At 35.1% G+C, this 17,500-nt stretch overlaps 1 protein-coding gene across 4 annotated transcripts in view; it reads right to left on the reverse strand.

Moving 5' to 3' along the window:
- Positions 1–17,500, reverse strand: part of LOC132092036 (MAM domain-containing glycosylphosphatidylinositol anchor protein 2-like) — a 141,876-nt gene that overhangs the window by 44,327 nt on the left and 80,049 nt on the right. For 2 of the 4 annotated variants that reach the window (XM_059498093.1, XM_059498091.1), the window contains exons 5-6: positions 17,113–17,245; positions 14,562–14,831 (exon numbers count right to left, since the gene is read on the reverse strand). In XM_059498093.1, the coding sequence (XP_059354076.1) occupies positions 14,562–14,831; positions 17,113–17,245 (403 nt within the window). Of the gene's footprint in view, positions 1–14,561; positions 14,832–17,112; positions 17,252–17,500 lie in introns of all 4 variants that reach the window. The other 2 variants (XM_059498090.1, XM_059498092.1) reach the window with 1 other exon arrangement.

Raw genomic sequence — 17,500 nt, forward strand, 5'->3', positions numbered from 1 at the left:
AAGATCACACTGCTAAAGTGAGTACATACCTACCGCAGTCGTTTCACCCTTTCTGAATTGCGCTCGAAAGGCACTCGATAAATTTGCTTCATTTGAACATGTTTTTTTTTAGGCTGCGTGCCAGTGTTGATGTTGAGACCTGATGGATATTGTTGAATCTGACGTGGTCTGACAATGTTAGCTTGGAGCTGATTGAGTGTTATAGCATTGTTTGTTGGCCAAAACCACGTTTACTATCTCCCTCTCTTGCTGTTCTGTGAACATAGGAGGACTTCCCCCTTGTCGTTCCTGACCCTCAATCCTATGTAGAAAAAAAAACAGTATACAATAGTACAGTAATTTCACAGGAAAAGGTAACAGAAATGCTGATAGTGCATAGAATACAGTACTGTCATAGGCGGAAATCGCAGGGGGGTCGGGGGGGTCCGGACCCCCCCTATCTGAGGGTTGTCCCCCCCTAAAATATAATTGAAATATGTGTATTGTAAATAATATAATGAGATATATAGTTAAACTAACTGTGTAAGTAGTAAAACAATACAAATGCAAACTGAGCAACAACAAAAAAAGTTTTAAACATCTCGATTTCCCCCTGCTTTGCCTCACATTGCTTTGGTCCACGGCCCCTTTACCTCACCACCACCGACGCACACACACACACACACACACACAGTCCGGTGCGAGAAAACGTTGTGTTACAGGAGTTGTGGAAGTCCATAAGTCAAGCTTACTTTATTCACATTAAACATCGGATGACGTGATTATTTTCTCTTTAATATAGATGATGCTGAGTCATTAATAAGTAGTGTCCAAAAAATATTATTGTGTACCAATTTACTTTTGTCACCGATGTAGTCTGCGCTGTTAGCGATTATAACAGGCGTTTTATACAGGCGTTTACCTAGCTTGTTTAATAACGTCTTACACACACCCATAGTGTACGCATATACAAGTCTTGTACGTTAGATTAGATTAGTGCATGTGCACATTTAGATTTTCCCGCGTTCACTATGATTTAGTCGGTTTCAGTGGCGGCTCGTCGGGTGAGGCAGGGGGAGGCACAGTTCCCCCAAATTTTGAGGTGAAAATGAGTGAAAAGTGAAAGAGAAGAGGAGGGGGAGGCCAGGGGAACCAATCAGCATTGAGTGTTCACTTTCAGCGCTAAGGAGTGCTGAGAAAAGTAACATCATAGAGGAGGCTAGCCTCTCTTCTGGAATATCAACCAACCATCATAGAGACATAAATTAGATATTAGTTTGAACCTGTTTTTATACAGTCTATGGTTTGAACGTCTCCCGGTGCGGCTGGGCTGATAATTTACCAAGTATTTATAATGAATAGCGAATCGATATTGAATATATTTTCTATACGGTTTCGGACTAAAAGCTGCCAAAAAGCCATTTTAAACTCGTTAAGCAAATAATAATAATAATAATAATAACAACAATTGGCAGGGATCCCCAGACCAATACAATTAGTTTGCCTCCTCTATTTTAAAATTCACGAGCCGCCACTGTCGGTTTATTTAATTTAATATAGTTAATCTAATATAACATCATACTAAGAGTGCAGTTGTTCTCCATATATTAGCATAACAATTGTGATTTAGATTTTTATAAAAATTGAGTAAACAAGAAGTTAATATTAAGTGCATTTTAGGCACCATATTGCCTGTTTTAGCTCTATTTCACCAACGGAAAAAGTTGAAAACTAAGCTACAGCAGTAACAGCACTAATTGCGTCTTTGAGAAACACACTGAGATGTTTCCTAACTGAATGAATCCACTTTTTGAACAAATCAGTCATTGACATTGACATAATAATTTCCCGTCTTTCACGTCTATACCGATCTCACTATACAGTTGTGAGGGTATATGTCTAAGAGTGTGTATGCCTTCATTTTGCTTGGCATGGCAAATGTTTTTATATATGCATGTTTTAATTATAACTGTGAAGCAACAACATTGCTATTGAATGTGCTATATAAATAAATAAAAGTTTTCCATTGTATTTTGGTGGCTTGATTGCGTAAACAACTTCAAAAACATTGCAACAAAAAAAAATTGTTTTGAAGAATGTTTTCGTCAATTTAGTCAGCTTTTTCATTGAACCAAAAAGAAACTTTGAGAAGAAGGATAATGGAACGGTCTCCATGCAATAGTAAGGCTTTCCTTTATATCCTTAAGTACAATTTTGCCTGTTTTATTGGTGTCCCCTTCAAAACTTGCTCATGAGAAATGTTATGTTTATTGTCCCCCGCAACATTTAGATGAGATTTTCGCCCATGAGTACTGTAAGCAGTTACTGAAACCGTGCAGATGTTTTTGAGATGATATTTTTACAATACCCATTTTCCAGTCGAAATGTTCTTATCACACTTGCCAATGTGTATCGGCTTAGATTTGGCTGTACTCGCAGTCCAGCCTCCCTCAGCGTCAGGCCGTGGTTGACAACGTGGTTAACCAGTGTTGTGCGGATCTCATTCGTCAGATTCGGTCCTCTTTGAGCACCTCCTCCTCCTCCAGCATGGCCTCCATCACTTCCTCTATTGATTCCTCTTCCTCCCCTTCCTCCTTGTCCTCCTCCACGTTCTTCTCCTCGTTCTCCTTCTTGTCTTCCTCCTCCTCCTCCAGCATGGCCTCCATCACTTCCTCTGTTGATTCCTCTTCCTCCCCTTCCTCCTTGTGCTCCTCCACGTTCTTCTCCTCGTTCTCCTTCTTGTCTTCCTCCTCTTCCTCCAGTATGGCCTCCATCTCTTCCTCTGTTGATTCCTCTTCCTCCCCTTCCTCCTTGTCCTCCTCCACGTTCTTCTCCTCGTTCTCCTTCTTGTCTTCCTCCTCTTCCTCCAGCATGGCCTCCATCACTTCCTCTGTTGATTCCTCTTCCTCCCCTTCCTCCTTGTCCTCCTCCACGTTCTTCTCCTCGTTCTCCTTCTTGTCTTCCTCCTCTTCCTCCAGCATGGCCTCCATCTCTTCCTCTGTTGATTCCTCTTCCTCCCCTTCCTCCTTGTCCTCCTCCACGTTCTTCTCCTCGTTCTCCTTCTTGTCTTCCTCCTCTTCCTCCAGCATGGCCTCCATCACTTCCTCTATTGATTCCTCTTCCTCCCCTTCCTCCTTGTCCTCCTCCACGTTCTTCTCCTCGTTCTCCTTCTTGTCTTCCTCCTCTTCCTCCAGCATGGCCTCCATCACTTCCTCTGTTGATTCCTCTTCCTCCTCTTCCTCCTTGTCCTCCTCCACGTTCTTCTCCTCGTTCTCCTTCTTGTCTTCCTCTTCCTCCAGCATGACCTCCATCTCTTCCTCTGTTGATTCCTCTTCCTCTCCTTCCTCCTTGTCCTCCTCCATGTTCTTCTCCTCGTTCTCCTTCTTGTCTTCCTCCTCTTCCTCCAGCATGGCCTCCATCTCTTCCTCTGTTGATTCCTCTTCCTCCCCTTCCTCCTTGTCCTCCTCCACGTTCTTCTCCTCGTTCTCCTTCTTGTCTTCCTCTTCCTCCAGCATGGCCTCCATCACTTCCTCTGTTGATTCCTCTTCCTCCCCTTCCTCCTTGTCCTCCTCCACGTTCTTCTCCTCGTTCTCCTTCTTGTCTTCCTCCTCCTCCTCCAGCATGGCCTCCATCACTTCCTCTGTTGATTCCTCTTCCTCCCCTTCCTCCTTGTCCTCCTCCACGTTCTTCTCCTCGTTCTCCTTCTTGTCTTCCTCTTCCTTCAGCATGGCCTCCATCTCTTCCTCTGTTGATTCCTCTTCCTCCCCTTCCTCCTTGTCCTCCTCCACGTTCTTCTCCTCATTCTCCTTCTTGTCTTCCTCTTCCTCCAGCATGACCTCCATCACTTCCTCTGTTGATTCCTCTTCCTCCCCTTCCTCCTTGTCCTCCTCCACGTTCTTCTCCTCGTTCTCCTTCTTGTCTTCCTCTTCCTCCAGCATGACCTCCATCACTTCCTCTGTTGATTCCTCTTCCTCCCCTTCCTCCTTGTCCTCCTCCACGTTCTTCTCCTCGTTCTCCTTCTTGTCTTCCTCTTCCTCCAGCATGGCCTCCATCTCTTCCTCTGTTGATTCCTCTTCCTCCCCTTCCTCCTTGTCCTCCTCCACGTTCTTCTCCTCGTTCTCCTTCTTGTCTTCCTCTTCCTCCAGCATGGCCTCCATCACTTCCTCTGTTGATTCCTCTTCCTCCCCTTCCTCCTTGTCCTCCTCCACGTTCTTCTCCTCGTTCTCCTTCTTGTCTTCCTCCTCCTCCTCCAGCATGACCTCCATCTCTTCCTCTGTTGATTCCTCTTCCTCCCCTTCCTCCTTGTCCTCCTCCACATTCTTCTCCTCGTTCTCCTCCTCGTCTTACTCTTTCTCTGACTCTTTCCATTGTGCTTGAAGACAGATGAACTCACCTGCTGTTTCTTATAGTGCTTATACACCTGATTGGTGTGTCTACAATTAAGCAAACAAGTGTTTCCACACCTGATGACTGTGTTGAACCAATTGGTTGGATGGTGCGGTAATTTGACAGTCAGTGCTTTGGTATTGCAAGGAAGTGACTTCATGATAGATTTTTGTGTGTAATGTATGTTAAGTGTGTTTAGTGTTTTGCAAATCACTGTGTGTAGAGTTTTGCAACAAGTGTGAGGTTGACAATGTGCTAATAGTTGTGCAAATATGGGCTGTTTTGCTTCTTGAGTGTAAGGTTTCGCTAATAGTGTACTACTTTTAATTTTAGTGTGTAAGCAATCCAAAAAAATGGTAAATAAAATTTGGTAAATGATTGCTTTGATTTTTATTTATAAGTTATTATTAAATATTATGAATATTCTAAAATATTTTTATGTATTTCTTTTATTATAATAAAATATTATTATTTTATGTCACAACACCAATATCTTTTCCTCCTAATTATGACTTTTAAATTTTAATATAACTCAAATAGTATTAATAATATTTAAGTATAAAATTTCATTTTCATTTAAGCCATTTTGTCAGCCATAATTTTAGCATTTTAAGCATTTCATGAATCACGTCAACTGAAAATGGTGAAATCAGACACGTTTATTAGTTTGCATCCCTGATTATTTTTGTCAGTCGTTTAACATTTCTATCGTAAAACAGCTGTAAGATATGAAATGTTTGGCTACTTACATTCCAAAAAACAACTAAATAATAAACTCTTAAAAAAAAAAACTATTTTTTTCTTAAACAATAAAAACTAAAACTAAATTAAAACTTTTTTGTTAACTGAAATTATAACAAAAACTATTTTTAAATTTACATTTAAAATTTATTATTACCCCATTTATTCCCCTCATGTTCTCTGTCCTGTGTCGGTACATTGTCTAACATTGCGTGTCAATCTATGTGAAATCTGTCTGTGAGTAATCTATTGAAAGTCTTGTCTAAGTAGAAGTGTGATCCTGTTTTTGTTATAGTGTAGTTTGTCAAGTGTTAGTGTAGTTTATCTCTCGTCTGTTTTGTCCCCTCGTGGGCTTGGTTTTCCCTGTTTTCTGTCACCAATAAACCTTGTGTGTCCTGCATTCTGTCTGCGATTGGGTTCTACCTCCACCGTCATAATACATGAATAAAATAAAATACATTATAAAATACAACTTTGAAATTAATGCAACTTAAACTGAAACTATAAAATCCTGAAAACCCTAACAAACACTTAACTGTAAAGACAAAATAAAATAAAACCCAAATTAAAACCAAAACAATAAATAACAATACAAAACTATAATAAATCTTGAAGTAAACATGAAGTAGTTGTGGAGTGGTGGATCACATCTTATGCTGCATTAAAAAACATTATGCTTTGTATAACAACTAGTAGCAGCCCAATATAGAATATTGGAACTGAAATGTGAAAATACAGAAACCCAGAGAGTTTTGTGTTCACATTAAATCAAATGAAAATCAGACTTCATCTCCATCATTCACATACAGACCAGCACTGTTACACAGCAACTAAAACTACTCAAGTGTCACCTAGAGAGGGATTTGAGAAAGAATGTGATGAGTTTCTCTCCATCCACTGTCCAGAGCAGCTGACCTGACCAACCGCACATCTGTGGTCATGTGACTGTCCTTGTGTCGTCTAACGAGGTCGTTCATAACGAGCGTGTGTGACGGGACAGATGGCATCTCTACCTGAGCCGTGACTTCACTCAAGGAGATGCACCTGAAGAGGAACCATTCCCAGAGAGATTCAGCTGACACACACACACACGTCTCCACAGATGGGAAGTCCTGCTGCTCAGTCTCGATCTGCCCCACAGTGAATGTGACATCGGTCGTTCACATGTTGACTTACAAGCTGCACACGAGCATCACCTGATCACACGGCACACATGAGCACAAGTCTGTTTTCACGAGCGCAGACGCTTCTAGCTTAGAGTTTGTACTTGACTAACTTGGGCCCAAGTCAGGAACCATTATTTTCTGTAATTTTTGGTATCTACTGGGGCAGTGATTAAAGAAAAATACATCATGCCTGAGTCTCGGAAAGTTTTGATGCCAATTTTCTTCTAATACCTCCGTATATAGCGAAACTCTTACAGCGGTAATCAAGGAAATTATTATATCGTGGCTGGTTCATAAGCGCCACCTGCTGTCAGAGAGTGAATTTGCACCGTATTCAGACCTGCTGTTTTTGATTCATGCTGATGTGTTTTATTTTATACAGTTTATAGTTTTATGCAGCAAAAATTCAGATTCTGAATAAGCTATGATCAGTGCATCACTAATTAAAATAATAAATAAAAGGCCTCAAATTGGAAGTACAATCTGGGATGTCTTTTTCTATAAATTCTTCAATGGATATATCTTGTCATTCATAAAACCTTAGGGTCAGGGATCTTGGGCTTAAAAAGGTTGGTGGCCACTGCTATAGGGACCATGTCTGTTCCCCGAACTAGCAAATACAAAAGAAAGCAATTTAATTGATGTTCAACAAATAAAAAACAAATATAATACAGATAAACAAATGATAAAGCTTGGCTTAATGAAAATTAGATCCCTCCTTTATGATTAAAGAAGATTAAAGAATAAGGAAAACAGTGGACACCATGTATAACAAGCAAACTCTTTTAAAGAGAGCAGCTTGAAGAAAACAAAACTAGAGGTATTTCATATTGCATGGAGGGAAAGTACTTCCTCCTACAGAAAAGCTCTAAAAACTGCTAGATCTACTTACTTTTCCACTCTCTTAGAAGAGAACAAACACAACCCTAGCCATTTATTCAATACAGTGGCTAAATTAGTGAAAAATAAAGCATCAACAGACATGGGCCTCTCCCAACAGCACAGCAGTAATGACTTTATGAACTACTTTACTTCTAAGATCGATACTATTAGAGATAAAATTGCAACCATTCAGCCGCCAGCTACAGTATCACATCAGACAGTGCACTATAGACCCCCTGGGGAACAGTTCCACTCATTCTCTACCATAGGAGAGGAAGAATTGAAAAAATCTAAACCAAAAACATGTATTTAGACCCTATCCATTTAAGCTACTAAAAGAGGTGCTTCCAGAAGCCATATATCCTCTTCTGAATATTATTCATTCGTCAGTTTTCATTAGAATATGTCCCTAAAACTTTCAAACTGGCTGTTACTACAGTAAGCCTCTCTCTTGACTGCTGCATTGGCTCACTAAAAATCAACTACACCAGTTACATTTCTAAAATAGATTATTTGAGTTAAACAAATTCATTTCAAAGATGATTCCAAATGAGGAGGTGAGAGACTAGTCACAAGCTGCTTTTATTAAACTGTTCTCATTTCTGTTAATCAAAATAAAATAAATAAAATGTATAAAAAAATTGCTTTCATCGCTGTTCTTTAAAATAAATAAATGAACACCACTAAGAAACATTTTTCAAAGTAAATACATAAGTGGTCCTGATTACTGTTATTTAAAACAAATATATAATTAAAAGAAATAACAATTAAAGGTTTACTTTTATTCAATAAATGAGTAAATAAACCTTTATCAGGACTGTACTTTTCAAAATAAATTAAAATAATTAATATTTCTGTTACTTAACATAAAAAAACTGAATAAAATTCTCTTTACTCTTAGTCACAGTAAATAAATAATATTTTTCATTATTGTTATTTAAAATAAATAAATAAATAACATTAATGTTATGTAAAATAAGTAAAGCATTACTGCTTTCCAAACAATTATAATAATAAATATTTAATGTTTATGCGTTTTCCTTCAAATTAATAAATAAACACATTAATAATTTAAACAAATACTAATAATATAATATAATAATAATAAAAAAAATACATGCATTAATTAAATACATTATTGTTACTATTATTTAAAATAAATGAATAAATTCCATTTATTTTTACTCATTCTAGATAAATAAATTCAATTATATTATGCATAAACAAAACTTAAAATATATTACTTAAATGTTTAGGTTTGTATAAATTAGCTGACACTAAGATTCACTAAAATTTATTTGTGCCCATTACAAACGTAATTTATTTTACAATATTTCAGAAAAATGCAATAATTTCCAAAAAGATGATTTTAAATAATTAGCAAGCTGCTGTCAGATGAAGGCATTGAAACACTAAATATTAATATACAACAAAATAAATTACAGCAATTAAATGACATATGATATCAATGAATTCAGTAAATGTAAAAAAAAAAAAAAAAAAAGGGAGTGTAAATGCAGCAGATCAGTGATTCTTCTGTAAAATCCATCTGATGACGGAGCGACCGAAGGAAAACAGGAGAGAACAAGAGCTCTGTGTCAGCCAAACGCTGCAAACTGACCCACTTTTGGAAAGGAGAACGGATCCTATAATCCAGAGCAGGATCATGATGGAGGGCCTCTGGTGTGCCAAGAGCATGCTGGGATACTGGAGGAACAGGCCACAGCCAAAGTCACGGCAGGCTGTGGAGTAAAGCATCCATCTGCTGAACACAGACGAAACTGACGAGGGCTTTTCAAGGACTAGTGTGACAAACAAACATAAACACACACATACACGTGTGTGCAGGTCCATTTGTTAGCCAGAAACCACAATCATCTACAGTCCAGACATTCCAACACTAAAGTTTGCAAAGTGTTAGCGACCACCTCAAGAACCTTTAACCAAAAAAAAAAAAAAAGTAAATATTCCTTACTGGACACAGTGATCTTTTGTAACGAAGAGCGAATTATATATATATATATATATATATATATATATATATATATATATTTCCAAAAGTGGGTCAGTTTGCAGCATATATATGACTGTTATGACTGTTTTGTAAAATTGTATTACTACAATAATGGGAAATTAATAAGAATGAATGTCCCTATGTAAAAAAACTAAAACAAAACAACAACACTAAAATCAGGCTTATATTATTTTGCATAGAAAATTGGCCTGAATATTTGTACAGTCATATTTTTGATCAGTGCAACAAAATCTACTAAAAACTTAATTTATTATTGTATGTATAACATAATATTTATTTTTTTACATTTATTAATTATTATTATTTTTGCAATTTCTAAAAAAAAGTTTTATACATTTATCATGTATAAATATGTATATATAGAACATAAAATTTCTTTATGCAGTTTATATTATTAATTAATTCTAATGATCCTAATCATAATCCTTTATGGTCATTTAATGGTTATTTTATTTGCACAAAATATGCTTATATTTTTTTATGACATCGGAGTGAAATAAGACCTTAAATATTTTAAGCCAGTACTGTAAAATCTACTAAGAACTTCATTTATAATCAAATAAAAAGATGTTCACATATAACATATTATTAATTATTTATTTATAAATTCTAATAAAAACTTTATTCATAATTGTATTTATATATACAACAATATTTCTGCATCTTATTATATTTTTATTTACTTATTCAATAAACCTATATATATATATATATATATATATATATATATATATATATATATATATATATATATATATATATATATATATATATTAATTCGTTCATTCTAATTTTTTATTACCCTAATTCATGTTTGCATTAATGAGAATATAGCACAAAATATGCTTTTGTGGTGAAACATGCCTGAGAATTTCTTCAGGCCATATTTCATGAGATTCACCTAAATTACTTAATTCTAATGGTGCCTAATAATCATTTCGGCTGTAATGTGCCAAAAGCCAAAGGTAAAAGGCATGAGATTTATGCATTTGATTTTATTGAAAACAATTAATTTTAGTTTTGCATATTTTTTAATATTTTAAAACAGACTGACAGACATAGTGTAACAGACATATTGTACAAAATATGATACTGTATATATGATATGCATTTTTCCCTTGTGATTTTGGGGAAAATAAGGCATGAAAATGTAATGAAAGGTTCTGAGATTCACTCAAATGACCTGACAGTAAGGTGCCTGTAATAATATAATAATGACCTGACAGTAATGTGCCAAGCGCTCTGAGATTAATCTGATCGACATTCTCATGCTAACAGACTGAAAGAGCCGCCAGGAACATCATCAGCTTCACAATTCAGAGCAAAAAGCCATTCAACTTCACTCCTGAACATTAGACACACATCTGGACGACTGAACGTTTGAACAGCACAGGAAACACAACAGATATCATCTGCTATTGGTCAAACATCAGAGTAATCATTCAGACTGATTTGCAAAGTGGTTTGAACGATTCATTGACACAAACTGACTAAAGAGTGATTCACAGATGAATCATAAGCCGTTTGAAAGATTCATTGACACAAACTGGCTAAAGATTGGTTTAGAAATGAATCATAAGTCGATTAAATGATTCATTGACACAAACTGGCTAAAGATTGGTTTAGAAATGAATCATAAGTCGATTGAATGATTCATTGACACAAACTGGCTAAAGATTGGTTTAGAAATGAATCATAAGCCGCTTGAATGATTCATTGACACAAACTGACTAAAGAGCGATTTTGAAATGAATCATAAGCCGCTTGAATGATTCATTGACACAAACTGACTAAAGAGCGATTTGGAAATGAATCATAAGCCGCTTGAATGATTCATTGACACAAACTGACTAAAGAGCGATTTGGAAATGAATCATAAGCTGTTTGAAAGATTCATGGACACAAACTGGCTAAAGATTGGTTTAGAAATGAATCATAAGTCGATTGAATGATTCATTGACACAAACTGACTAAAGAGCGATTTGGAAATGAATCATAAGCCGTTTGAACGATTCATTGACACAAACTGACTAAAGAGCGATTTTCAGATGAATCATAAGCGGTTTGAAAGATTCATGGACACAAACTGACTAAAGAGCGATTTGGAAATGAATCATAAGCCGCTTGAATGATTCATTAACACAAACTGACTAAAGAGCGATTTGGAAATGAATCATAAGCCGCTTGAATGATTCATTGACACAAACTGACTAAAGAGCGATTTGGAAATGAATCATAAGCCGTTTGAAAGATTCATTGACACAAACTGGCTAAAGATTGGTTTAGAAATGAATCATAAGTCGATTGAATGATTCATTGACACAAACTGGCTAAAGATTGGTTTAGAAATGAATCATAAGCCGCTTGAATAATTCATTGACACAAACTGACTAAAGAGCGATTTGGAAATGAATCATAAGCGGTTTGAACGATTCATTGACACAAACTGACTAAAGATCGATTTTCAGATGAATCATAAGCAGTTTGAAAGATTCATGGACACAAACTGACTAAAGAGCGATTTGGAAATGAATCATAAGCGGTTTGAACGATTCATTGACACAAACTGGCTAAAGATTGGTTTAGAAATGAATCATAAGCCGTTTGAAAGATTCATTGACACAAACTGACTAAAGAGCGATTTGGAAATGAATCATAAGCCGTTTGAAAGATTCATTGACACAAACTGACTAAAGATCGATTTTCAGATGAATCATAAGCAGTTTGAAAGATTCATGGACACAAACTGACTAAAGAGCGATTTGGAAATGAATCATAAGCGGTTTGAACGATTCATTGACACAAACTGACTAAAGATCGATTTTCAGATGAATCATAAGCAGTTTGAAAGATTCATGGACACAAACTGACTAAAGAGCGATTTGGAAATGAATCATAAGCGGTTTGAACGATTCATTGACACAAACTGACTAAAGATCGATTTTCAGATGAATCATAAGCAGTTTGAAAGATTCATTGACACAAACTGACTAAAGAGCGATTTGGAAATGAATCATAAGCGGTTTGAACGATTCATTGACACAAACTAGCTAAAGATTGGTTTAGAAATGAATCATAAGCCGTTTGAAAGATTCATTGACACAAACTGACTAAAGAGCGATTTGGAAATGAATCATAAGCCGTTTGAAAGATTCATTGACACAAACTGACTAAAGATCGATTTTCAGATGAATCATAAGCAGTTTGAAAGATTCATGGACACAAACTGACTAAAGAGCGATTTGGAAATGAATCATAAGCGGTTTGAACGATTCATTGACACAAACTGACTAAAGATTGATTTTCAGATGAATCATAAGCCGTTTGAAAGATTCATGGACACAAACTGACTAAAGAGCGATTTGGAAATGAATCATAAGCGGTTTGAAAGATTCATTGACACAAACTGACTAAAGATCGATTTTCAGATGAATCATAAGCAGTTTGAAAGATTCATGGACACAAACTGACTAAAGAGTGATTTGGAAATGAATCATAAGCGGTTTGAACGATTCATTGACACAAACTGACTAAAGATCGATTTTCAGATGAATCATAAGCAGTTTGAAAGATTCATGGACACAAAATGACTAAAGAGCGATTTGGAAATGAATCATAAGCGGTTTGAACGATTCATTGACACAAACTGACTAAAGATCGATTTTCAGATGAATCATAAGCAGTTTGAAAGATTCATTGACACAAACTGACTAAAGAGCGATTTGGAAATGAATCATAAGCGGTTTGAACGATTCATTGACACAAACTGGCTAAAGATTGGTTTAGAAATGAATCATAAGCCGTTTGAAAGATTCATTGACACAAACTGACTAAAGAGCGATTTGGAAATGAATCATAAGCCGTTTGAAAGATTCATTGACACAAACTGACTAAAGATCGATTTTCAGATGAATCATAAGCAGTTTGAAAGATTCATGGACACAAACTGACTAAAGAGCGATTTGGAAATGAATCATAAGCGGTTTGAACGATTCATTGACACAAACTGACTAAAGATCGATTTTCAGATGAATCATAAGCAGTTTGAAAGATTCATGGACACAAACTGACTAAAGAGCGATTTGGAAATGAATCATAAGCGGTTTGAACGATTCATTGACACAAACTGACTAAAGATCGATTTTCAGATGAATCATAAGCAGTTTGAAAGATTCATGGACACAAACTGACTAAAGAGCGATTTGGAAATGAATCATAAGCGGTTTGAACGATTCATTGACACAAACTGACTAAAGATCAATTTTCAGATGAATCATAAGCAGTTTGAAAGATTCATTGACACAAACTGACTAAAGAGCGATTTGGAAATGAATCATAAGCGGTTTGAACGATTCATTGACACAAACTGACTAAAGATCGATTTTCAGATGAATCATAAGGAGTTTGAAAGATTCATTGACACAAACTGACTAAAGAGCGATTTGGAAATGAATCATAAGCGGTTTGAACGATTCATTGACACAAACTGACTAAAGATCGATTTTCAGATGAATCATAAGCAGTTTGAAAGATTCATTGACACAAACTGACTAAAGAGCGATTTGGAAATGAATCATAAGCGGTTTGAACGATTCATTGACACAAACTGGCTAAAGATTGGTTTAGAAATGAATCATAAGCCGTTTGAAAGATTCATTGACACAAACTGACTAAAGAGCGATTTGGAAATGAATCATAAGCGGTTTGAACGATTCATTGACACAAACTGACTAAAGATCGATTTTCAGATGAATCATAAGCAGTTTGAAAGATTCATGGACACAAACTGACTAAAGAGCGATTTGGAAATGAATCATAAGCGGTTTGAACGATTCATTGACACAAACTGACTAAAGATCGATTTTCAGATGAATCATAAGCAGTTTGAAAGATTCATTGACACAAACTGACTAAAGAGCGATTTGGAAATGAATCATAAGCGGTTTGAATGATTCATTGACACAAACTGACTAAAGATCGATTTGGAAATGAATCATAAGCGGTTTGAATGATTCATTGACACAAACTGACTAAAGATCGATTTTCAGATGAATCATAAGCCGTTTGAACGATTCATTGACACAAACTGACTAAAGAGCGATTTGGGAATGAATCATAAGCGGTTTGAATGATTCATTGACACAAACTGACTAAAGATCGATTTTCAGATGAATCATAAGCCGTTTGAACGATTCATTGACACAAACTGACTAAAGAGCGATTTGGAAATGAATCATAAGCGGTTTGAACGATTCATTGACACAAACTGACTAAAGAGCGATTTGGAAATGAATCATAAGCCGTTTGAAAGATTCATTGACACAAACTGACTAAAGATCGATTTTCAGATGAAGTGAAAAAGTGAAGCTGACCTCTAACGATGATGGTGGTGGATTTCTTAGCCGGGTTTCCCACGTTGTTGCTGGCGATGCAGCTGTAGATGCCGGCATCCTCCGAGGCGATGGCTGGCAGTGTGAGCGTCCCGTCCTTCATCAGACTCTTCTCCGGCAGAGATCCGGAGCTGAGGGTCCAGTTCAGGCTCGGCGTCGGCTCTCCTCCAGTGGTGATGCAGACCAGAGACACCGTCTGACCCGGATTCACCACGATCGGATCCTCCACCAGCAGCTTGATGGAGGCGGGAGCTGAAACCACAGCAAACACTGACCCTCATGAAATTTAAACATCTTTATCCTCAACTAAAACTACAATAAAAAAAATGTTAATTGGAATTAAATGAAAAACTAAAATTAATCTAAAATATATATATATATACAGTACAGACCAAAAGTTACCATTACTATTTTTAATGTTTTTGAAAGAATTTCTTCTGCTCATCAAGCCTGCATTTATTTGATCAAAAATACAGAAAAAAATGTAATATTGTGATATATTATTACAATTTAAAATAATTGTTTTTAAATGTATTATACTTTAAATGATCATTTATTTCTGTGATGCAAAGCTGAATTTTTAGGATCATTATCACATGATCCTTCAGAAATCATTCTAATATGATGATTCATTATCAAAGTTGGAAACAGTTCTGCTGATTAATATGTTTTCAGAACATGTGATACTTTCTTAGGATACTTTGATGAAAAAAAAAGAAGCTATGTTTTTTTTTATAAAACCAATACTTTTATTCAGCAAGGATGTGTTAAATTGATAAAAAGTGATAGTAAAGAAAATATATTATTAGAATATATATTACTTGAATTTATTTTTTTATTTTGAATAAATGCAGTTCTTTTTAACCTTTTATTGATCAAATATATGAGACAGCAGAACTGTTTCCAACACTCATAATAAATCAGAATATTAGAATGATTTCTAAATGATCATGTGATCGACTGATGTTACATGTGACACTGAAGCTGGAGGAATGATGCTGAAAATTCAGCTTTGCATCACAGGAATACATTATTTTAAAGTATATTCAAATAGAAAACTATTATTTTAAGTTGTAATAATATTTCACAATATTACTGTTTCTTTCTGTATTTAAAAAACTGGTTTGTATTTTTGATCAAATAAATGCAGGCTTGATGAGCAGAAGAAACTTATTTCAAAAACATTAAAAATACTAATGTTTCCAAACTTTTGGTCTGTACTATATATATATATATATATATATATACACTGTAAAAAAAAAAACGTAGATTCTACGGTAAAACGCTGGCAGCTGGGGTTGCCAGAATTCCACCGTAAAGTTACGGGTAAAACATTTTTTTCTTTTACGGTTGGCAGCCATTGTCATTGTTGTTTCTACGGTTAAATCTGGTGCTTGAGTCAATGATTTACTGTAAAATAAAAAGTATTAACTTTAGGAAAAAACAATTTTTTGGTTTAACAGTTTTATACCGTAAAAAATAGTTACACTGTTGTAGGTTTAACGGTTTTACTTTATATTTACAGTTTAATACCATAATTTAATTGATATAATATTTATATTCGAACTTATTGAAGCACTGAAATCTATGTTGTACCTTCGTATTACACTGGTAACCACCAAAAGCAGGTGGTGATGAGAGAGTCACGTGGTGAAACAAAGCCCATCACAAGCAGCTTTTAAAAAATAAGATATATAGAAGTTGCATGGTGTCATTCACACAAGCACTAAACACCATCATGGTGAGACTCATTAAACTGAAATATGCAATAAACATTAATTTAACAACATTTTATGTAACATACAAACCTAATAAACATAACAGATGAGAAAAAATTAAGGAGAAACATAGTTATTTCAAAGAAAAAACATCAAATGCAAACAAAATTTGAAATGCAACGCAGAGAATTCTGGGAACGTAAGTTTACGGTTTTTCCCTGTAAAGTTTACAGGAAATTACCGTTAACCAGTAAACAGGTTTGTACTGTAGCATTTTCACAGTTTTTTACCGTTAAAATCACAGTCATTTTTTACAGTGTATATATAAATTAAAAAACTAATAAAAAAGCCAAGAGATCAACAACAAAATTACTATACCTTTACTAAAATAAATATTGAAACAGAAAAAAAAATTCAAAATATTAACAGAAATTATAATATCATTATTACTATTATTTGGATTAGTCGCTGATCTTTAGTCACTGCTACTGTTTGCTAATACAACTATTAAAATAGCTATATTAATAGTTTATAAACGTTTTATAGTTTATAAAGTTTTTACGTTTTTTAAGTACTATAAAGTAAAAAATAAAATAACATTTATATGTTAGATAAAATGTTTAAATAAAAAAAACTTAAATGAAAATAGTGTCTTGGAAATAAAGTAACAATGAAATAAAATAGGTTTAAGCTGAAGTATTAAAGTGAATGAAACAAAGATTTAAAAAATATAAAACCGTATATATATATGGTGTATATAATTATTCATTATTATTTATTACTCATTACACTTCTTTTATGTAGAATATAATCACCAGTTTTGTTGGTGAGTCTGAAGACGACTCTGCGGTCGGCGATGCCGCACACGTTCCTGACGGAGGCGATGCAGCTGTAGTTGGCGTAGTCCTTGGGTCTCAGGTTCTTCAGCTTCAAGATCTTAGTTTCCCCCTGGAGCTCAGAGCGACAGACAGAAAGACGTGTGCAAATGTGTGCTCCACAACACATTCGGAAATACGCTTTTACTGTTCTTTTATTCTTCATTCCCTATATCATCTAGATCAGTGGTTTCAACCTGTGGGTCGCCAATTACTATTAAAAGAAATAATAATATTGTTCATATATGTAAAAATGTCTGTCATAATATTATAACATCATTTCATATATATAATTAAATAAAAAATATATTAAACTTCCACTATTAGA

Source organism: Carassius carassius, chromosome 18, assembly GCF_963082965.1.
Source record: "Carassius carassius chromosome 18, fCarCar2.1, whole genome shotgun sequence".
Lineage (NCBI taxonomy): Eukaryota > Metazoa > Chordata > Actinopteri > Cypriniformes > Cyprinidae > Carassius > Carassius carassius.